At 49.0% G+C, this 22,666-nt stretch overlaps 10 protein-coding genes across 10 annotated transcripts, besides 2 other annotated features; all 10 read right to left on the bottom strand.

Annotated features, from left to right (window-relative positions):
* Nucleotides 1-22,666: part of a sequence feature (sequence corresponds to BAC RPCI93-26K5) that runs on past both edges of the window.
* On the bottom strand, nucleotides 450-1,712 carry Tb927.5.3020 (hypothetical protein, conserved; the record flags this gene model as incomplete). Its single annotated transcript, XM_839881.1, has 1 exon — nucleotides 450-1,712. The coding sequence occupies one exon, from the start codon at nucleotides 1,710-1,712 to the stop codon at nucleotides 450-452; it is 1,263 nt and encodes a 420-aa protein (XP_844974.1).
* Nucleotides 2,580-4,130, bottom strand: Tb927.5.3010 (hypothetical protein, conserved; the record flags this gene model as incomplete). Its single annotated transcript, XM_839880.1, has 1 exon — nucleotides 2,580-4,130. The coding sequence occupies one exon, from the start codon at nucleotides 4,128-4,130 to the stop codon at nucleotides 2,580-2,582; it is 1,551 nt and encodes a 516-aa protein (XP_844973.1).
* Nucleotides 4,399-5,445, bottom strand: Tb927.5.3000 (hypothetical protein, conserved; the record flags this gene model as incomplete). Its single annotated transcript, XM_839879.1, has 1 exon — nucleotides 4,399-5,445. The coding sequence occupies one exon, from the start codon at nucleotides 5,443-5,445 to the stop codon at nucleotides 4,399-4,401; it is 1,047 nt and encodes a 348-aa protein (XP_844972.1).
* Nucleotides 6,194-6,958, bottom strand: Tb927.5.2990 (hypothetical protein, conserved; the record flags this gene model as incomplete). The annotated part of the gene is made up of 1 exon (XM_839878.1): nucleotides 6,194-6,958. One exon carries the CDS (start codon nucleotides 6,956-6,958, stop codon nucleotides 6,194-6,196), a length of 765 nt encoding a protein of 254 aa, XP_844971.1.
* Tb927.5.2980 (hypothetical protein, conserved) lies at nucleotides 7,925-11,170 on the bottom strand (the record flags this gene model as incomplete). The annotated part of the gene is made up of 1 exon (XM_839877.1): nucleotides 7,925-11,170. One exon carries the CDS (start codon nucleotides 11,168-11,170, stop codon nucleotides 7,925-7,927), a length of 3,246 nt encoding a protein of 1,081 aa, XP_844970.1.
* On the bottom strand, nucleotides 11,431-13,923 carry Tb927.5.2970 (hypothetical protein, conserved; the record flags this gene model as incomplete). Its single annotated transcript, XM_839876.1, has 1 exon — nucleotides 11,431-13,923. The coding sequence occupies one exon, from the start codon at nucleotides 13,921-13,923 to the stop codon at nucleotides 11,431-11,433; it is 2,493 nt and encodes an 830-aa protein (XP_844969.1).
* Tb927.5.2960 (phosphoribosylpyrophosphate synthetase, putative) lies at nucleotides 14,643-15,803 on the bottom strand (the record flags this gene model as incomplete). The annotated part of the gene is made up of 1 exon (XM_839875.1): nucleotides 14,643-15,803. One exon carries the CDS (start codon nucleotides 15,801-15,803, stop codon nucleotides 14,643-14,645), a length of 1,161 nt encoding a protein of 386 aa, XP_844968.1.
* Nucleotides 16,510-18,849, bottom strand: Tb927.5.2950 (hypothetical protein, conserved; the record flags this gene model as incomplete). The annotated part of the gene is made up of 1 exon (XM_839874.1): nucleotides 16,510-18,849. One exon carries the CDS (start codon nucleotides 18,847-18,849, stop codon nucleotides 16,510-16,512), a length of 2,340 nt encoding a protein of 779 aa, XP_844967.1.
* Nucleotides 19,128-19,167: a microsatellite.
* Nucleotides 19,377-21,029, bottom strand: Tb927.5.2940 (stress-induced protein sti1, putative; the record flags this gene model as incomplete). Its single annotated transcript, XM_839873.1, has 1 exon — nucleotides 19,377-21,029. One exon carries the CDS (start codon nucleotides 21,027-21,029, stop codon nucleotides 19,377-19,379), a length of 1,653 nt encoding a protein of 550 aa, XP_844966.1.
* On the bottom strand, nucleotides 21,350-22,462 carry Tb927.5.2930 (hypothetical protein, conserved; the record flags this gene model as incomplete). The annotated part of the gene is made up of 1 exon (XM_839872.1): nucleotides 21,350-22,462. The coding sequence occupies one exon, from the start codon at nucleotides 22,460-22,462 to the stop codon at nucleotides 21,350-21,352; it is 1,113 nt and encodes a 370-aa protein (XP_844965.1).

Here is a 22,666-nt window from a genome sequence, read left to right as displayed (position 1 = left end):
TGCCGCTGATTCCTACACACTTTTTCCTTGCTTTGTGTATGTTTTCGTATAAGCACGCTCTATTCCCTATACCCTTCTTCGACCCCCCCAAAAAAAAAAAAAATAGAATCCACTTCCAACAAGGCAGCAACCTAAACGCACACATAAGAAGTTAAATTGATAATTAAGAAAGGGAAAGATGTGAGAGATCGTCGCACGGTAAGAGGGAAAACGAACACAAACAGCTTACGAAGGTCCTAGAGAGTTTGTAATGTTGAAATTGCCGAGTCAGGAGCCGTAAGAATACCCTGTCGTTAATCATCCACACTTCAGTAACTTACCCACGAGGAAGAAGGGTCAGTTTGCGCTTGGAAAATTGTAAAAGATGCGGGGTCAAAGGCCATTTGTATAAGTATTTCCATCCGATTAAAGTTCAGCATCACAACAATAAGGGGGCCAGCGATGACGGCCTACTCGAGTTCCTTTGTTGTCGAAGCCTTTTCCATCTTACATGCCTCTGCTTCCCTCCCCAGACGCTTGCAGCATTTGTAGCCCCACCTAAATTCTTTTGTATCAAAATAGCTTCCGTAAACATACAAGTGGCCATTTCGCGTTGCCGGGCCTAAAGCATGAGATGATGATGGCGCGCTAGTGGCGAGTGTATCTTCATCTGGTGCTGAACAGCTGGTGTACGCCGAAGCCGCAGCAAGAGCTTCTCTCATTTTCTGCGCGTTCCCAGAGGAAACAAGAGTAGAATCACCGTAAAGGGAACGTACCAGTCTGTCATGAGCCGTTTCTCCCACACTCTCACCACCGCCGCTGGGGTTACCACCACTGCTGCCAATGGTTTGTTGCTGCTTTTCTTTTTGGAGTTGTTCGTCCAACCTAAAGTCCACGAAAGATGAAGACTCCCCCTTGAGAAAACGAAGTTGCATTTCAAGGTAGGTGTAATAATCTCCCGATCGGTAGCGCTGCAGATCGCCTTGAAATATTTTCGTGGGATCAGCTGCGTTGGGATTGCCGCGCATCGAACCCGTCTTGGGATCAAAGAAGAGTCCATCATCGTCCAGGTTATGCAAGTGCTTCGGTAGTTCCTTAATTGCCACACCACCGCCACCGCCAGAAACCGCTGTCTTCGAAGCAAAAACATCCTCGAGTTTCGATCGCTTCTCTCCTCCACTTCCATCATTATGCCCACCCTGATCTTCTTGATCTGCTACACCGCCATCCTGGTTCATACTTTGAAGTAAGTCAACCCCAATGCCCATCGCGTACCTGTCACGTTTTTGCGCGTAATTTTTTTCCACACATTCTACCGACATACTAACACCCGTTACCTTGCCGCTATACATTGCGCCGACTTTTTTCCGTGGTTTATAGCATTCATGCGTCTTGTGAGTGACGCTGCCGCAATTGCCGCACGCACCAGCCACATATGTTTTCGGCTTATCAAACACCTTAACGGCGTCGCGCTGATCATTCAGAGCTTCAATAGCCTCCACATTCTTCTGCCGCTGATGTTCGAGTGTTGGTCCGGTACTGCCGTAGTACCATGGTGCTTGAGATATGAGGTGAGGCACGTTGGGGCTAATCTCCTGACCCGACACCGCGTCCACACAAAGCGGAGCAAGCCCAAACTTTCGTTTTTCCTCCAACTCACGCTTCTGCCGCAGCCGCTGCCGCACAGTCATGCCGGCTTGTTCATCCGTGTTTTCTTTCTTGTTGTTCAGCATGGCACTAAAAGATATGCTGGAGGGTACCTCCACATGCGTGTAAATGAGACGTGAGGGAAAAAGAACGTGTGTGTTTCAAGAAAGAAAATCACCACTGGTTTTAAAACAAAAAAAAGATAGCAGAAGCAGCAGTGGTTTAATGACCTTTTAGAGGCAAACGCGTGCGGCCCCCACAATTCACTCATCCAAAGTGCGGTAGATTGCCAGTACCGCCTGTACCCTCCATAATTTTTTTTTTCGTTAGAGCCAGGGTGGCACTACCGAACTCCCTTCCTTTTGAGCCACACTTTCCTCGAACACACCTACTTCGAAAGCCACTCCAACCGTCTCACTGCAAATACCAGGGACTAAAAGGTGCACAAACAAGTGACCGCGCTATTTCGAGACACCATCTCTAATCAGTCTGGAAGCGCGAACAACGAAGTAATGAAAACACTACCAACACCACACCAAGTAACCCCCTCCCCCCTGACTGCTGATATTACCCTCTGGTATCCTTCCTTCTCTTTTTTTTTTCATTTCATCTTTGCTTTGGTAGGAAATGAGGCAAAGAGGAAAATACTAGAATACCTCCGAGAGGAATTAGCATTTGTGTTGGACAGTGCGTCACGCGCATACGCCCGTACAAAAGCAAGGTAGATAAAAGATTGGGAACCTTGAAGAAAGGAATGGGAAACACCCACACGAGCCCCACTAAATACCACCTGACATTCACAGAATCGTGTTCGAAAACAGTTGTCCGTTGTTTTTGCTTTCGTATGGGCGCCATCGTCACGAACATACCAAGTCGTGAATTATGTTCACAACAGCTGCATTTACGAGTTTCTCCTCAATAATTCCAAATCACAGGTCTGTTGCGTCAGATAATTATGCTTGCGGTGTAGACCCACGGGAAATATACAACTGGTACAACGGGGGACAGAAGTTAGGGCCATAAAAGTCGAAAATCTCCTCAATTTCTTCGCTACCCGTTGGATCCGCAAAGAAGTCGTAGTGCAGGGCGAGACAGCGGTTAAACACAGGTGTTAATATCTTTGGATCGCGTACTTGAAATTTAGCTAGTGCCCACAAGAGTCGGCGCGTCTCCCCTGCATCCAGTAAGCGGCACACGTACACGCTGCGCTCTGAGAGCGCAACAGCCATATCCTGTTGAAGAAAATTTGTGCGGGCAAAGGCGTGGGCGGTATTCACAAGGCCCATGGCATCAAACTGGTCCGCAATGCTGGCAGCGTGAGAGGCAAGCCGCTTAAATAGCTCTTCGTCCTTCAGCCCAAAGTGTGCAAGTGCGGTAACTGTTTTGGAAATATCCCGCGCGTCGTGGTCTTGTACTACAGCAAGCGCACGCTCTGCTAAGTTGTCAAATAACTCAGGGTTATTAATGCCAATGCGCTGGAACGCATTGAGGGTTGTACTGATGTACTGCGCGTTAAATTCATCAATAAGCTCCACCGCGCGGTTCGTAAGAACACCAAAGAGCTGATCGTAACGGATGCCAAAGTAAGCAAAAGCCATGAACATGCTTGCAACCTGTTCGGCATTCATTTGATCGACGTACTCCATGGCCTTGGTGGCGAACCTCTTGCTTAGTTTCGGATCCTTCAACCCAATTTTAGAGAATGCCACGATGAGAGGCACCAACTCATTTACAGTTACACGTTCCCGTAACGACATCGCTCGGCGGGCGATGGCACCAAAAAGGAATTTATCTCGGTAACGTAGCCGCGAGAAGGCGTTGGCAAGTATAACTAAATGTGCCGCCTCGAACTCACCTACGCGGGCGAGTGTTTGCACCCGCCGCGATAGGAAAGCAAAGAGTTTTTCGTGATTAATACCTGTCTTCGAGAAGGCGCTTATAATATTCGTTACATCCTTAGCATCAAGAAATTTGGCATTGCGAGCGGCTTTCTGTGCTTGCATTTCAATAACTTCACGCGCGTCACGCGACTTCAGTGTCGCACAAGCGGTAACGACGATAGGCAGCACGTCCACTGTTATAAGTTTGTCGTTTTTCAAACAGTAGTCGATGCACTCCCTCACTAACTTTGCATCACTCTCCATACCAAAGTAAACGGCAGTATTCAGCAACAAAGCGACTGAACGAGCGTCGAGGTTTTGACCCGCTATCGATGTGGCGAAAAGCACACGGCGTGCCTGCTGCGCTAACATGGGATTTCCACCGCGCTCCTGGTGCAGTTTTTTCATTTGCAGGGCCTCTGTTGCTATATTGCGAGCAGAGAGGTGCGATACACTCTGTGGATCACCCGCCAGGGATAACTCCGCTCCATGAGTTGTGCCAATGAGAGAGTTGCCTTGATGGCGGGTCATACCAGTCACAACAGTAGGAAAAGCGGAAAGGGACTGCTTCATTCGAAGGCAACCTTGATGGCGCAGAATACACCGACGCAACGCGCTCCGCATTCTTCCGGTACAGCTACTTCCTTGATCTCAATGTGCAAATCAAGAAACAATGATCATGAGAGAAAAATGGGAGCGTGTCGGTGTTCCTGTTCATGAGATAGCGTACGCAGAAAAGAGATATTAACAAAAAAAAAGTCACGACGAAAATGAGGTAACGTGGTCGTCACATCCATCATCGTCTCATACTTTGGTAGATCCGCCGCAACTCGCTCGTCACCCCACAAACGAACTACCAGGGACTGAGCTCCACTTCAGAAGCTTTCATTAACTATGTGGACACACCCCCCGGATTTAAACTCCTCGAGCGAAATATTGCACAATGAAAAGGAGTAACATACAACTCCTTAGGTACACGTTGCAGCACCTTGTCTTCACGGCTAAGCTTAGTCATAGCGTCGTTCGTCTCCTCACACTGTACCACGTACCCGTCATCAGCTGGGAAAAGTTGTTGGAGCTCACGCCGTGAGAGAGAGTAAGGTGGACCTCGTATTTTATTCCCTTTCACTCTCCCTGTGCGAAATATCCCCTCTACGTACATCACGCCATCATCAGCTAGAGCCTGCTTCAACAAAAGTGCGTAGTCTTCGCGTTGATCGCGGTTAAGCGAAGTCATTCCTTGACGCTCGTATATGAAATCAAACTTCACACTTTTGAGTGAACCATTCCATAACTCCGGTGAAAACACGTCTTTCCAGTGAAGATGGATCCGGTCGTATGCATCTTGAGGAAGAGCGCGTTCCGTCCGCTCCACGCAAGATCGCATAGCCGTTTCCGATGCATCAATCGCATCCACTTCAAAGCCGCGCACTGCTAGTTCCTTTATAATTGGTGAGTCGCCGCATAGCGGCACCAATGCACGCGGCCGCAACGGTTTCTGTGACGATTTCTGTAAGAGTTTGAACGCGGTCGCATCGTACAAAGTGCGACCTGTGACATTACGCACAAAGTCGAATGCGCCAGTGTAGAAATCGACAGTACTCTCACCAGCCCGCCAAAGTGGGTTCCCCTTACGCCATTCATTTTCCCACCACTGCGTTGACATGCGTGGCATGCTTGACGGCGGCTCCGGCACGAACTTGTAACCCAACATTTCACGATATTCATCGATAAACCATGGTCCAATAAAAACCGCAGCACCTACAAGGATACCAGCAATTGCAACCCACCCCTGCAACCGGGTCGCAGTGATAGCACGCGGGATCCACCCACCTTTGCCTCGCCTCCTGCTAAAACGATTCACAAGAATCTGGCCATCAATCTCTTCACCTGTGGGGATTCGAAACCCTGAGTGCAAAAACCAGCTGCACCGCAACATGACTTGCACAAACTGCTTCTCAAGAGAGTTACCCTGTATGAGCAATCTTCGGTGGAAGCCAAGAAATACTCTGTTTTTATCATTAAGAAAGATACACGATAAAGGAGTAATAGCACACAAAAAAAAGAAAAGTGGAGTCGAGGGGATAGTGATCGCAGAGTTAGTAACAACGCACCAACTGGGTGTCTGTCAGTTATCATACTGTTAGGTTGTTTCCAAAAAAAAAAAAGAAAACACAAGTTATTTTCCCCAAACCCTAACCCTTTGGTGTGATGCAGGCCTCTACCGCAGCTGACGCTGACGCTGGTGTCGGTCCTCCTTTTTTATTTAACCCTTCGCACATTGTGCCTTTGTAACCAGTTTATTCTACATCGTACAGTTGGGAAGCCTTTCGGTTTTGTTGAATCAACCATTCCATATACATCCGAAAATGCCCCACTATACTTTCACATCTCTGACTGCCACACGGAGGTACTGACGGGTATCGAAAAACACTGTCAACCCTCGGGTGTTCACTTAGTTTGCGAAACAAGAAGGAAAGCTGTTGGACCACCAACAAACAAATAAGATCTCGTAATGACCGCAGCTTCGGACAACTGTCATACCATCCGCAACCTCACAGCATTTTAACCATGCATATCACTTATAACTAATTCCCTTGCTTTTTTATAAGGGATGATCCGAGGTATTATCTCAGCCTGCGCTCGCCGATCTGCGTTCTTTAGCTACCAATATTGTTCTCACATCATCATGCCCTCTGTCGCGCGGTGGGTGAATGTAAGCCGCGGCACGATATGGAGGCGGAGGTGCTAAGGTGCTCTCCCATTGGGTTTGACAGTGGCAACCTCGTGGGGGAGCGGCGACCCAAACGCCGCTCGGGCGAGTTCGCACTGGTAGTCCCCGTTACCAATGAACGCCGCGTTGGCCGGAGTCGCCGTATGTTTGTTGCACCCTTACCGTGTGCCAACTGAAAGCTGGTGTGAAAGAGCCCCAATGGGTCACCACCGCTGCAATTAGAAGCACGAGCAGTCCGTGCATACGGAGAGGGGTCCCTAGTTATTTTTAACACCATGGGGCGGGCCTTATCTGACCCCTTAGGGGATGTAGCCCCCCGGGTGGGTGTAAGGTTACCGCGGCGCCTACTTCCCGCGCCCACGGTAACAATGATGTCCCGCTGGGCAGCCGCTTCATTCGACCTCCCCCGGCGGCTGGCAACTGCAGTGGCAATCCTTCCACCTTGCTCTCCCGGAGAAAAATTTTCCCTCCGAATCGTTGATTTGATGGGCGACCTGATCCGCTGCGGTGAAGCAGGGTCGTCACCTTCTTCGCCGCCCCTCAAGTTGCCAAGTAATTCGCGCAGGCGAGCGACCTCATCTTTCAACTCCATGACTCTCTGCAGGCGCATTTGCGCTAATTTCTGTGTGTCAAACAGTCTCTGCCTTAGAGAAAACTCAACACTATTCTGAACTTTAGTGGACGGGGGCATGGCAACGATATTTCGCGACCTTGACATTGTCCAACACTGAAACCGTTTCCACTACCACTGGGGTAATATTAAATAGTTAGAAAGAAAGAGGAAAATTTAGGGGGACAATTATCCAGAGAAAATAGTCGAAAAGTGACAGCACAATTGACAAGTAACGGAAAGGTTAAGAAGCAAGGAGCGAACAACTTCAAGAAATTACCTTCGCATAAAGGAGCAACGAGAAGGCCAACTACACACTAGCAAACAGATGTTGAGGAAGAGAGCACACATGCACACACATGATTGTACACGCGCGCAGTGCTTACGTCAAAAAGAAAAGAGGAGGTCGAACACCATCGGAGTTAAGGCTCCGTTACGTTACCTCCACCTCTTCTCGACCCACCTTTCTCTCTGAAATCAAAAAGAAGCACACAACGGAACTTCAGCGTGCGAGCTCATCGCCGATCACATGCGCATCTCATACTCTCATAACACACTTCAGAAAATTACAGTGCGCTCACACGCATACGGGCGCACAAAATTACACTTTTAAACAATTGTAACAAAGTTGGTGTTGCTGCATGTACTTCCATTGCTTTCCCCTGCGGTGCACACAAATCTATCCTTTTAATTCTCCTTTTTCTTTTTTTCACTGCTCTTTTGCACTATGCCCAGATCAGGCAACTTCAGAGGAGCTCGGAAACCATCCGCCCGCTTTCCCGCTGGAGGACTCTCACTGCCGAAACTCAAAAACTGCAGTAACTACAAGTATTGTTAGTTTCCCATACAGTTGATACGATACCATCAAACACCAATCCACATATACTGAGGCAAGACCGGTTCCCGTGTTGCACGATAACAACTTACCATCCAAGTGGCACTTGGCGCTGAAAAACATCGGCACCCCTTGCAACGTTAAAACAGGCAGATATGGGATGGCAATCAACCGCACACAATGCAACGCACCAAACCGCTTGCGGCGGTGATAAAAAGCAAGGTGTTACATATAAATACTTAGACAGCCCGCAGCAGCTGGACAACCTCGTGCCGCTTGATATCCAAGTTTAGATTGGCGTACATCGACCACTGCAATATAGACTCGAGGAAATCAAACTTCTGCAGAAACATCGCGCTAAAGTCACTCCACGCTCTTTGGAGCAATGTACAGTGAAGGGCCACTTCATTTTTACGTCGAGCAACATCACGTAGAAAATGTTTCTTCATTCTCCCGCTGCTTGCCGGAATTCCGGAGCGTATTTCCTCCGGTAGTGAGGTGAGCAAAAGCTGCAAAGCGCTCACAGAAAAAGCGGCATGGCTGCGTAAGTCATCCGGAGTGTGCACCTGGGCCAGATCCTCAGCAACAAGTGTAAAGGGACCAAATTCAGGGAATTCCTTCACAAGTACTGCACGTGTCAGATACAGTTCACGGTAGCGGTCACGCAGAGCACACGAAGAGTCGTACCTCTCCCTCAGAAGCTCCACCGCGTTAGACATGGGATGAAGTGATTCATAAAAGAGACAGAAAAAAGCTTGGTGGCGGTACTGTTGAAGAAAACCGTGCTCCGCAGACTTTGCATTTTCACCACCAGCATTGAAAATACGGTTTGCACGGCGCACAATGCATTCCAACCTGCTTAATTTTACCTCATAATTGGCCTCTGACTTGGCAAGATTTGTAATGCAGTTAAGGGATTCGAAGCACTGGTCCACGAGGGTTAGTACAACCGAAGCGTACTCGCTGTGGGTACGTACTGCTACCGGGAGGGAATCGTGCATTGTTTCTAATCTTTGCACAAGAGTTGGTAACCCTGAAAAACAACTAAGCAAACCAGACGGATCAACGACATACCGCCGCACGCACGTCTTTATCGACGCCGTCTGCTCCATGATGCTTTGTGAAATTAGTGATGCTACAATTGGTTCGAGGGCCTGCAGTATCGATTGGCAGAAAGAGCTCGAAGCAGTGGGTGTGCCTTCACGACGATAGGCCTTGATCATAACCATGGCGGGCAACGCATTCAGTCTATCACATCGCTCGCCAATGTACTGCACAAGATCAACCAATTCTTTCTGCAAATAGCACCCCTTTTGGGCATCTTCCTGCCCCTTTTCCAACTTGGTACACACTTTTCCTTCGTTCTTGTCGGCAGTGGTGGTATCACAATCAACATCCACTCTTGCGGATGGTACATCATCTTTCTCGCTATGCTTGGCACTGGGTGCCGCTGTGTTCAAAGCACCAGAATAAAATTGGACCACTTTATCGCCACCAAAAAGCTCCAAAAGGGACTCGCGCAGCAGTCCGGCTTTATCTGACTCAGGAACATTTGACAGAGCGTCACTAGCTGAGGGGGTAAAATCATGGTGATTTTCTTCACCCTTGGAACACTCTTCACGCCCCTCCACTAAACCGAAGCAACGCCGCAAAGTGTCCTCCTCCTGTAGGACCATACAGAAAGCCGCCTCTAGTGTCATAGCAAATGCTACATCAGGTTTTAATTGGCCGTTTGTTTTACTGACAGTGGGAGCGAGCAGCGACGGAGCTGGAGTTGGAGAATTATGACCCACATTGGCGGCTTGTGTGTGTATCGGATCGTAGAGCCGAAGCGTATCGTCACACGCAACGGGTAAGTCAACAAACAACTGGCCTTCAGTGGGTGCACTAATGTTTAACCTGCTGAAGCTGCCGCTCATGTGGCAAAACGAATGCGGGTAACCTAGAGGGCTGCATGTTGGTGTCCACCGCAAACCATCACTGTTCGCCAAACTACCTCGCCGATGTGGAGTCTCCGACCTTGTCGATTCCGACCCGGAGAAAACAATCCCATCGGAAGAGTCACGCACCCCAATGAGAAACGGTCTATGCGAACCGACCTTTTTAAGTTGCCCACGAAGGTACTTAAAAAAGTTCTGCATTTCTCGGGCGTAAACGCGCTGCATGCACACCCGGTAGCGGCGTAAGACCGCGATGAACCCCTCAAAATCCACGTACCTCAAGGTTTTGATAAGTTCCTGAAAACTCGTCATCATGTTCGTAACTCCCAAGTGCATTTTCCATATTAGTTGATTTTTCGTGCTAAATCGCCGGGGGTCAGTAAGATATAACTTTTCGTGACGACTAATAGCATCTAATATATACGTCTTGGTACGGTGAGCAATCGCACGGCGCTGCTCAGCGAAGAACGCACGGCGAGCGGCTACTAAAGCAATAGGGTAATCTGACTCGAGTTTTGTGTTCTGCAGAAGTGACGTGATGAGCCCTACGGCGTCGGATAAGCGACGCACATTGCTTTCGTTAGAGAGGAATTCTTCCAAATCCTCGCTGCGTGCTTCGCCCACCCGTTGGAGCAACGCTGTAACCTGTGGTGGTAAGTTAAGCTGCCCTCTGACTACTTGTAGCTGCTCCTGCAGTTTGTGAAGGTTCTGTTGTTTCCGTTGTAGGGTGTTGTGTTGATGCTCAATTCTCTGCAGCTGTTCCTTCTGGGAAAGAATGCACTTGGAGTACTGTGCAATACGTGCTTCCATCTCCCCCACATCCTCCATGATGCTCGAAATGTGTTCACGCACTTCCTCCCACGCACAAGCAGAAATCACAAGGTCATTCACGGATAGCAGCTCCGCTTTTTTCTGGTGTGTAGACAACAGTTTTTCGGTAGCACGAATGTCATCGAAACTATGTGGCCCCAGGAGCGCTTGCAACTGCTGTTCATCCTCCGTAGTAAGCGCACGATGCTTTACCCGCCTTTGGCTTTTCACATGCGCTACAATATTATGTTCGGTTGCAGCACCAACCTCGTCCAGGAGAAGCGCCTGCACACCATCGTGATCAGTTGTAGCACCAGGGGTCAGAAGCTGAACGTCACGCAGGACGCTCCTTACGGCGGAGACAAACATCTGGCGTTGAATATACGATCCAAACCTAACTGAGAGCAAGCCGCTGCTTCCAAAATTGAACGTTGCGTCAAAACCTTCCTCTTGCGCAATATCCACGAGACGGGCTACACCAAACACTAATTTGATATTAGTTGCCTGCTCCGCACCTACCTGAACAACGTTAAGCGTTGCATTCGACGTCGGCGATCCGGTGGGAGCTGCAGCAGAAAATGGACGACACAGTGCTAACAAACGCGGTCTCGGTGTCTTAAAAGGTCTTCTCCGACCAATAACTACCACAGCCTCACATGCCAGTACCTCCTCATGCCTCTGTCGAAAGGTGAGCTGCACAACTTGCTGCAATTCGTCATCACTACCTGCTGGCATCCCTCAAAACAACCAAGCACACCCCACAACGGGGTACGTCTCGCTTATTTTATGGCGCCCTATACTCATATCAAAGCGAAAAAAAAAAGTTATTCCGGAGGGAAATGAAGCAATAAGATGCAAAAGAAGGCGATGACAGTTCAACTATCCCTCCACACGTCGCTGTCACGCAGCACCTCTTCACTTTTTAAAAAAAGAAAAATGACAACAAACCGCATCAAACGATGCACGTTCATCTTATTCCACTCTATGGAATCATATTAAAAGACTGTGGGCGTCGGGGGGAGTGGCATTGGTAAAAGAAGTAGACCAGGAGGACTGGGCTGCACGCGAAATTCCTGAAAAAGCACAGTTCCATTAGGATCCACGGTCCCACACAGTAATCCACCGCAAGAGTGGCGACGAATATCGGGTCCCCCAAGCTGTCGCTCTTCCTCAAGCAGGGGATCTTTTCGCCGTGTGAGTCTTCCGTACGTGGCGTTCATGAGATCATCGGCAATGGTAAAATTCGTGACATTCTCTTGCTGATCATTGTGGTCTTGTCGGCTTTCTTTCTTCCGATTGACCTCCATATTGTTTTCTTCGCTGTTTCCTTTGATGTTGGTCACGCGCAGTTCCGTGGAAGGAGTGAACAGTTGAGCGCGTGTACTATACACCGGCATTCGCACGGGGTATCTGTATTTAAGAGCCTCGGTCTTTAGTGGGTGGGCCCCAGCGTACGCCGCATAGTCAAAGGGCGTGTCCTCCAGCCCTTCACGATAATCCATCAACATTTGTGAACTTTGCCTCTCCGGTCCCGGGGCTGGCTCTTCATGGCAGTCGGTCTCAGCAATAAGTTTGGCCTTGCGCGGGTCCATACGCCTTCCCGCGCACAACCCCTTGATCGTTAACGGCGGGACTACATCAACAGCACGTAACACCTTGTCCAGGGTGTGCGTCAGTGTATACCTTGTGGGAGAGCACACCTCACCTCCACGCTCAGTTACTTCGTTGCAGGCAGCAACAGCAACTGCGTCAGCAGTTGTCAGTCCGGCCTCCAAGACAGGTGGACAAGCACAAGTCCCGGGACTGGAGGTCAGCGTCGCATCCACATCAACGGCAAAGTCACCCGCAGCATCACGACTGATTGAGCGAAGGTTCTGTTCGCTGGGTGGTGAGCTCTGAATTGCCCCATTGGTGATGCGGTCGGCCGCTACATCTGCGGTCGCATACCCAGCGACGCTGACGCTGCTCGGTGAGCTCGATCGACTAGAACACGAGCTGCCATCATCAGAAAAGGTTTCGGACTCTGTAACCGTGCCCGATGGTGACCTGGTTCGAGCGCACGTCGGCATATGATCACTTCTATCTCCAGAACACTCAGCCATATGAGCAAGCACCTCATTTGGTGTGTCAAAAATTTCCTGGTAATCCCCAACATTCTTATTGTCGCTACCTTCCCGACAATGTGTGCGAAGGTTCACTGGGTGTCTGGAGGGAAGGGTTGATACGCGAGACGGCAGAGGATGAGATTCATCGTCCATCATTATAGTAATCTCCTCCTCCTCCTCTTTTCCGCACTCATTAAGATATCCTGGGTTAACAACCTCACTGGAAGTTACTTGAACAATCTGAGGGTTGTCCAGACCCATTGATTCATGTGTTGGCCTGGGTGCCGCAGACGTGGCGGTAGGCGGTTGCACATTAGGCTCGGGAAGTTCTTCCTCACCGCTCAAATCACATGCTGGCTCCTCAGGAAGCAAGTCCGTGGTGGTCCACTTCCATACATCGCCAGAGGAGGTTACAACCACCAGGGTGTCGTCGTCAAACAACTGAACACAAACGACAGCAAACCCAACGTTGAACCTTACTCGCTCCACCACCTCACGGCCTGTTTCATCCATAGTCATGAGGATTACAACGCCGGAAGCTGTTCCGCAGGCTATGAGGCCAACACAGCAACTTAAACAGTTTATCTGCGTGTCTAGTTGTACTGAATTCGAGCAGTCCCACACGGTACCGTCGGTGGGACAAGGGGGTGCTGCAACCTCTTTGTTCGGTGGAGCATAAACAGTCAGTACGGTCGGAAGACAGAGTAACATGAAACCTCCGCTTAGTTGTGAAGTTGTAACAGACTGCAGCGAAACCGCCGCCTCTGGGCCTTGCGCAAGTTTTGCGATGATGTCCCCTCCACGGAGGGATAGCACGTAGGAGTGTTGGTCTACAGATGAACAGACCACGTATGCACGCTGTAGTGTAATACATACCACCGTGTCTGTGAATACAGACCTGCGCCACTCAATCGTCGCATCACCATCTGTGGCACTAGGTGACCGCCACAGGGTTACTTGCCCAGAGCCCTCCCCGCACACAATGTAATCACCATCACAATACACAACACTGGGGCGGCTTTGGAAGGTTGCAAGAACACTCACAGTACCTTGCTCCATATCAGCCAGCAGGAGTTCGTTCGAGTACGCAAGTGAGTAGAGCAGCGAGTGGGCACCTTTGGTAGCGTAGAGGGAGGGGGCAAGGGAAAAGCAACGAAGTTGTGACTCCAACGGCATATTTCCCAGGTGTGTAAGGAAAACACGAAACGCTCCCGTGGAAACGTTGACGAGTTGTACAAAACCGCCTTTTGTGGTCAGAGCAATACATTCAGGGAGAAGACGGCTACTGGACACGCGCATAACCTCGCAACGACATTGTTCGAAGCGCCTCAGGTGCGCTTCATCTTCCAGTTCGGAAGGGTCTAGTTCACGGAGCGTCAACATTTTCCTTCACACTCTCTTCTATGGGTTGCGAGGTTCGGCTCACACAACCTTTTCCACTTGACAGAATTATGTCTATGAAACGTGCACCTGAGTGCACTTGTGTGTGTGTGTTTTTTTTTTTCAAAAAACAAAAGATGATCTTCAGCGGTTGCGCTGCAACAGTACAAGATAATAATATCAACTGCCCCTTTAGGCGGTTTCTATCTTATTCAAAGAAAACTCTGTGAGCCCTATATACACATGATATATAATCATACATGAGGGAAAACAAAATGGGAAAAGAGAATCAAAACCAAATGTTCGTGAAAAAGAAGATAAGGGCAAGTAAGAAGTACGCGGTGTTACCAAACATCACCCACAGTGAAGGGAATTAGGAGTACTTTCAATGCACATAATGCGCCTTAACTGCTCACTTTTCCCCTTCTATCCCGTGGCGAATGTAAAAAAAAACACGTCGATAATTAGACGAAGGACCAACCGTACCGCCTATAGCATGCGTGTGCTCGTGCTGAGACTCCTTCGTTTTTTGCTTTCCCTTCTCGTTAATTATAACAAATTTTCGTCTTACGAAAACAAATTAAATCAACACTGGAGAGCGTACCGTGGTCAAAAAAAGCGACCTACACATAAATTCCCACGAAACACTCGCCACTGAGCATCCACCTCCCTTATACCTATCAACATCGACACAGTGGAAAAGGGAAAAAAAAGTTAACACTTTATGGAGAGTCGACGGATCCCTTTCCCTCCCTAAGCTTGGGTTGTTCGAACAAAGGAACAAAACTGGCATCTTGGGTATGTTTGAACACGACAGTAGCGATTAGCGGGGCAATAGTGAGTACCTTCAATTTGGGGACAAGTCGCTGATGCTCCTCCTGTGGTATTGAGTCAGACACAACAACTTCGCTTAGAGCATCACATTCGTTTAGCAGCTGAGGGCATGGCGGTGTGAGAATGCCGTGGGTGCAACAAGCCGTTACCTTTGTAGCACCAAGTTGGTTCAGCAACTCAGAAGTTTTCACAAGGACCTCACCCGTGTCACAGATACCCTCGACGACAACACAAATGCGGCCTTTCACCTCTCCCACGCACTGCAAAGTCACGGTGCCACTCGCATTGCGCCGTAGGAGGACGGTGGCAATTTGATCGATGTTGAGTGTATCGGCTAGAAGTCGTGCGCGCTCTACGCTACCAGCGCTCAGTGCTACAATCGTCATATTGTTGCTGTTAAACCATACCTGGCTATGAAGATATTGAGCAAATTCTTGGTACATCTGCAGGTTGTCCAATGGTGTGTTGCCGAAGAACCCCTGTGTTTGCCCTGCATGGAGGTCGAGTGTTGTGACGCGGTCCACCCCAACGGTTGTCAGCATGTTGGCAACGGCCGCCGCCGAAATTGTGCTGCGGATGTTTCTTTTGCGATCCTGTTTCGAGTACGAAAAGAAGGGGATTATTGCAGTGACACGTCTCGCATTGCTGAGGCGCATCTTCCGAACGAGCAGCAGAAGCTCCATAATCGCTGTGTTAACGTCGATGAGCCCATTTCCCGAAGTACTCTGGATGATGTACACATCGGCGCCAAGGACACTCTCGCATATACGGACATTCACCTCACCGCTTGCACGTTGGGCCACTAAAGTCTGGTGTGTGGGGATCCCCAGAAGCAGCGCCACTGCCTCAGCTAGTGGGCGGTTTCCATTACCAGCGACAATGCAAACTGGCTGAATATCCTGTGACTGCCGCGGGGACACAGTCCCCTCCGCAGGATGTACCGCCGCCATCTCATTACCAGGGTTGTAGTAATACGCGTTCTCGATTCCAGTTAAGTGCTGACGAATCACATCTGCATGGTGTTCCTCCGAAACGGTAGGTTTACTCATCCTTATTGCTACTTGGCGTCTTTGTTACCGTGTTGTCCCTTTCCCTTTTTCTTTATTGTACCCAAGTGTTTTAACCCAAGTCGGCGCACAGCGTTTTTATTCTTCCTGACCAACGTTTTATCCAATATATTTCTTCCCACTACTTCGGAGTTGTTGCGTTGGTGCCACCCCGAGCACCGTGACCGTATCTGTGTCCGCTGCACAAGCACAAGCATGTGTACACAAAACAAGATTGTATCGTATAGTGTAATAATAATGACAAAATTGGGGAGAAAGGGGATTATACAGATGAAAGAAATACAACACGGCAAACAAAAGGAGTACATATGGGAGGAGAGGCAAATAACCCCCTAAATGGAAATGGAGCAAGATCAGGAGACGCATTCTCAATATTACAATGAGCTAACCACGCCAGGCACATAGGCAGTCCTGCAGAAATAACGTTGAAATATCTACGGTGCGTCCACAAAAACTCTGCCTGTCCTCACGTTCCCCCTCCGATTCACTCTATTATTTACATATTATGATTGATGTAACGCTGTCTACAACGTGCCACGTGCAATATACATTTCTAGTTTGTTACCAACCATCTCCTCAACCGCCACATTCTTGGTACTCATAGTCAGCACCACTTCTGGGCGCAAACAAGTCAGGTGGCATCACCATATTGACCTTCTTTTCACCCTATCTACCTTTATATATTAGTCTACGACAGTTGCTGAAGTGTGCACATCTCGTGATACTTCTTCTGGAACGCCTTAAGGTCGAGTGAATGCTCAAGGCTGATATCCCGCTTAACACGGTACTCCTCCGGCGGCAATGCGGGAAAGAAAAAGAAGAGCAAGGCGTCAAGCTCACGAGGCGACGGGTTACCGCCCAACACCTCCTCAATACACCGCCGAAGTTGCACAGGTGTTATATAGGCGTCACGATGCGGATTGGTCAGCGAATAGCAATCCGCACGCCGCCCAGAGTAAGCCCTTGGCATAGTGGAAGCAAGTCTGAACATTTGAAGGCTGTTCAAACACCGAGCCTCAAGCCGTTCGCACAGTTGACACAAAGCTTTCCTCATCAGCGCCCGTTCATCTATGTTTATAGGCTGACTCGATTTAGCATCCCCACAGCTTTCAGACCCTTTTTGGTTTATCCAGTCAACAAAAGTTTCCAGTGTTAGATAACCTGTTTCCGGGTTCTGGCAAATGCTATCAAAGAGTGCCTGCGCGTCCATCCGTCTGTCTGTGATTTGCAAATGGGTCACGTGGTCCACGAACTCCGTAACGCTGATCACACTATCCTTGTCACGATCAAAGCCAAGAAAAGCATCTCTGAATGAGTGAAATCGCGTCCTCAGGAATAGACGGAATGCATCGACAAGCAACCGCAGCTGTTCTTCATTCAGAGCAGTTTCACCTTTACACGCCAGGAAGTTTGCTGTGTGCTCGTCCATGTTCATTACCTCAAATTTGTGAGCGTTGATCACAATGATACTGCCAACTTTAAAATCCTCATGTGTGTAGTACGCGCCCGGTCCACCTGCGGGGTTAGGAATCCGCGATCGACTACTAAAGCAACCACCAACGTAGCCAGAGTTCTTGATGGGAGACTCATATACCATTGAATCACCTGTTGCGGTGTAGTGTGTTAGGGTGAAGCGACGCATACGCTCCGCTGACGTGCAAGGTGCGGAGAGGCGCAGCAAAAAGCGAAGTACATCACCTTTTTTAATAATGACATTAGTTTCCACCACTTTCGGCGCAACAGTGGCAGGAGCAGAAGCTGGTGTAGCGTTCGACCGAAAAGACACAACGTCAGGCTTCGACGGTAGACCATATTGACTGAGACCATCTATAGCTTCAGCAAGCTCCACTCCAAAAGTCTCCTTATAGTACGAACGTGTGAAATCGTCACAATCGTAAAGGAAGACACCTCTTCCAAGAACGTTAATGGTGGCCCCTACCCCAAGATCCCGCGCAGTGTAGCAGCCACCAGGCCCCACGTACGGTTCCCTCATACCGTTTACCCGGTGTGCAAAAGTGAATTCAAGGGTCTTCTCAATAGACCCCGCCTTTGGGAGCCACCCACGTGAGAGAAACAATGCTGGTACCGCCTCATTTGTCGTGGGGCGCTCCACCACCGCGATAGAGTCGTCTTCAACAAAGTATAATACTTCCAACTTTCGCACCGCTCCCCCAGTTGTCTTGTCACGCTCGTCAAGTAAACCATAGAAGCGAAGAACCTTTCCGGCATCTAGTACAAATCTGGCTGCTCGCACAGCATCGTCTCTATAGTAGTTATTAGAGACAATACCATAATTGGTTGTTGCTCTTTGCTCCTGCTGATGTTTCCACTGAGACATGAACGAAGAATCTGGATACTGCATCGGTTCACCGACATCCACCCCAATTTCGGTTAGAAAATCACGTGTGAAGGCATCACAATCATAAAGGAAGAATTCAACGCAATTGATGCGCACCGAGTAACCCACGTTGAAATGGTTGATCGTGAGAAACTCATCACTGGGAAATTGCTCTCGTTGTCTTGGGTCCGCACGTACCTTTTGCCTCTTGAGGAACGTTCCGCCGGGTAATCCACTATTAGGAATTGGGGGTTCTTGGATGAGAACGGTATCGTCTTCAGGGTAAAAATTAATGACAACACAGCGATGCCAGTACTCCTCACAACACCCTTCAGGTGCCTTTTCCGAGAAGAACGCGTAAAAACGAAGCACCTTATCAGACAGTGTGGTAAATATTGGCCGCCCGTCCGGCGCGGGGCCATCTTTCCTCCGTGTTGACAGCGCCTGCATGAGCTGACGCGCGGTGAGTCCTAACCCCTCCGGCGGCGTGTGGTCGTACACACCAGGTGGCATAAAAGCACGCTTTCCTCGGAATTCTTCCTCAAGTTGCTGCGGTTTACCTTGGACTGAGCGAAACGCTGCATCAAGCCAGTTATGCCCCACTCGCGGTGGCAAAAGCCTTGCGTCAAGAGTACGAATATACTTAACGGGAACATCGTGCTCGTAACTTGATGTACTCGTCGAATTCATTGCTTGATCACCTATGCGCCGGGAGTTGGGCAAAACACAAAGTGGGTTTCAAGAGGAAGTAGAAAAGAAAAAAAGTAGCGTAATTTGAATAATATAATATCAAGATGCGTGAACGTGGCGGTATTGTAGGCACAGTAGATGCTGGATGGCTTATACGTTGTCAGTGTGAGTCAGGCGACAAGGGTGATGACGTCAATTGTGGTAACAAAAAAACGGGCACACCCTTATTCGTTCATTCAACTTTCTCTTCATAAAAAAGAAGGTGAAAGAAAGACACAAACAGTAATAATAATAATAATAGTAATAATAATAATAATATTGATGCTTATCAGATAAGTAAAACAACCACCACAAAGTGCACTCCGTGGCACCGCAGCGCCTGGCAGGAGGTGCGTGGTTCTTGAGAAGGCACGAGTCCACATCGCTCACAGATGTTGAGGGGGAGGGCACCAGACAGCATTGGTTTTTTGTCTTTTTTCACCACCCCACTGGCATCATCTGGGCTTCTTTCGCACGTTCCCACTCACCTACTGGCCGAAACGGATAATCCCAGCCGAGACGAGGGTGTTGATCTTCTTTGCAAGAGTTGGATCCCTCATGTAGTCTTTGATGCGTGTAGGGTCCCGCTGCATCTCATTCAGTACAAGCTGCATGTAGCTGTCCTGCATGATGGCAGCCACCTCAGGGTCTGCCATAGCACGCTTCGCAACCTCATCACCGTCCTCTGATTGTCCAGAAGCCATCTCTTGAATCTTCATCATGGTACGCATGCGACCATCTTTACACTCTGCATTTTCTTTGTCGTACTTGAGACCCTCATCGTATGCCTGCATGGCCTTATTGTATTGTTTCGTCCAGAAAAATGCATGGCCACGCCGGGCGTGCGCCTTGACAAAATCAGGTTTAATCTCAATGCATTTTTCAGCGTCTGCAAGGGCTTCGTTATACGCACCGAGCTTAAGATACGCGGCGGCACGATTGCTGTAGGTTGTATGCTCCATTGGATTGCGTTTGATGGATTCAGTGTAAGCTGCAACCGCTTCAGGAAATTTGTCCTGCTTAAAGAGAGAGTTGCCCTCATCTTTCTTCTCTTGAGCTATCGCTGGATCAATGTACGCATCTGCTTCAAATTTTGCTTTCTCCTTCTCACAAGCATTCAGTTTGGCAAGCGTATCCGGGTTGCGGTGTTCTACCAGAGCTTTCTTAAATAGTGCGATAGCCTCATCAAAGCGCTTGAGTTTCTGGAGGCACAACGCCTGCCGCGTCATAAGTTTGGCAATCACCGTATAGTCACACTTGTTCTCACGACCGTGCTCCAACGCATTCTCACACTTCTCCATGCACAGCTCATACTCTCCTTTCTCGTAGAAGACAGCGGTGATGTTGAGAAGATAAACGGTGTTTGTGGGGTCCAGGGAAGATGCCTCATCGTACTTTGCCAGGGCCTCATCGAATTTCCGCTGCTTGTACAATGCATTCCCCTCTTCCTTAGCCCGAAGTGCTTCCTTAGCTTCTGCAGATAGCTCCACAGCAGCTGCCTTTTTGGGTTCCTCGTTTTTCTTAGGTGCCTCTGGCTTCGGCCGTTCCTCTTCCTCATCATCATCATCTACAGGAATATTCATCCCGCTAAGTACCAAACAAGTCATCATGAACCGCTGATCTTCAAGATACCGTTGGATGTTAGAAGGATCTTTTATAACCTCATCGATCATCCGTACGTAGTCGGGTTGCATCATGAAGAGCGATAGTTTGCGATGAGACTGAATTTTTTTCACGGCCTCCGGAGTGAATAATTTTGCAAAGGGGTTTTGCATCGCGGAGGCAGCCTTGTCCTTCTCCACAGAAGCAATGCCTTCACTGCATGCAGTGCTCGATGGGTCAACTGTCAAACCCTTTTTATACACCGCAGCTGCCTCATCATACCGTCGAAGCCCATGAAGCGCAGCACCGTGTCTTACGTAACCCTTAACCCAATCAGGCTTCAGGGAAACACATTTTTCGGCGTCACTCAAAGCCTGTGCATACTGATGAAGGGAAGCAAAGCATGCGGAACGGTTGCTGTACAGAACGTGATTAGACGGGTCCAAGTTGATGGCCTGGCTGAAAAATTCAGCAGCTTCCCTGTATCGGCCGGAGGAGAACTCCTGGTTACCTTTATTCTTTAACTCCGTTGCGTCCATTAAGTACTTTGAGTGCCTGAACACCGAGAGAAAACTGTGGAAAAGCAAAGGGGATAAAGGGCAACAGCAACAAGCGTCTCTTTGCGTGAAATAGGGTAAGTAGAAGGTGATACAAGACACGGGCAGCACCTGTGATTGCCCCTTTATCCGACCGCATACAGTTATTATTCCTCAGAAAACACTCATGAAGAAAGCATCGTCAAAACGCATAATGCCACTTTCTACTAATCCTACGAACCCGCTTCCTACCAAAACATAAAAGTGTCGGGCGGCCGTTGCACAACCAAAATTTCCTTCAAAACATTACCGGGTCACCAGCATTAGTGATGGGCCTTTTTCTTTTGTTCGGTTTGTGAAGGCTCAACCTCATCGCGCTGATTAATGCGAGCCTGGAGGGCAAGAACCTCCTTTAGTAAACGGTCGCGAGCGTTGTCACCCGTGCTTGTTTGAGTCACAATTGGATTCCTCTCAGCAGCTTCAGCTGACTTCTTTGCCTGTGTTTTGGACATAATTTCACGGACTTCATTCACGGAGCGCAAACGCACTGGAAGCAGCCGCCGCTCCTCAAGAGGTGACCACCACTGCCATCCAGTTATATCCACCTCGAGTTCGGCCCGATCACGCACTTCTGGGCACCAGTCCATGTAACGCCACACGCCAAGTTGACCCTCTAGGTGTTTAATTGTCAAGCGCTGCATGATAGCCTCTCGGGCAAGTACCGGCTTAAAGCGCTCAAGGAGATCAACCAGGTCATCCAATCGTTTATCCTGGGAGGCCCTCCTGTACTGTTGCAACGTGGATTCGATCTGCTTCTCATCGCGCTCCAACGTTGTGGATGCGAGAGTGTCGTAGCGAATGCGTTTCGCAACAACAGGTTCGCGATCAATGAAGGAGCTGTATTCCTGAGGCCAATTGATCCTGGGGACGGGGCCTCCCGGAAGTCCCTCCTCTTCACGACGTTTCCGCAAAGCCGCCAGTTTTTCCTTCGCTTCCACTTCGCGCTTCAACTGTGCCAACTTCACTTCATCCTCAGGCGTGTACACGACCCACCTCCCTATCTGATCAAAGTCATATCTCCCTTCCTCCTTGTGATAAGACCAGAGCGCGTGTCGCAGACAGCGTTCCATAAGCGTTAGCTTATCCATAGGTTGATCATCTGTTGAAGTTTTCCGGAGTTTTTCTGCACCACCAAGTAGAGCATCGATTTCTTTCTCCACCTGCTCTATGGTGGCACTAGATTTTCGAGTGTAATGGGGAGGTACTTCCCCCTTGTACCTCTTGATCATCTGAATTGCGATATTGGTGTTTTTGTTAATTTGGTCTTCTCTGTTGGTAGTTGACGTTGTCGTCGGTGGAAAATAAAGGAGAGGTGAGACACCGGAGATCCATCGAACTGATTGTATTGTAATATTCGGGGAAGATACACGGCGCATTATGTTTCCTTCCTAACGTTCAGGAAATAACAAAGATATCAAAAAGAAGATGATACCACGAGAGGTGGGAAAGCAAAAGCAAAAGTGAGCAGAAATAAAGGAAGAGAGCACGATGAGCAATGCATACGCAATGTCTTTGCTTCCAATGTATCCATCGTACGGATACCACTACGAAAGAATTGAATACTTCCGAAGTACAATGGA

This window comes from Trypanosoma brucei, chromosome 5 (assembly GCF_000002445.2).
Source record: "Trypanosoma brucei brucei TREU927 chromosome 5, complete sequence".
Taxonomy (NCBI): Eukaryota; Euglenozoa; class Kinetoplastea; order Trypanosomatida; family Trypanosomatidae; genus Trypanosoma; species Trypanosoma brucei.
This window is presented reverse-complemented; position numbering and strand designations above follow the sequence as displayed.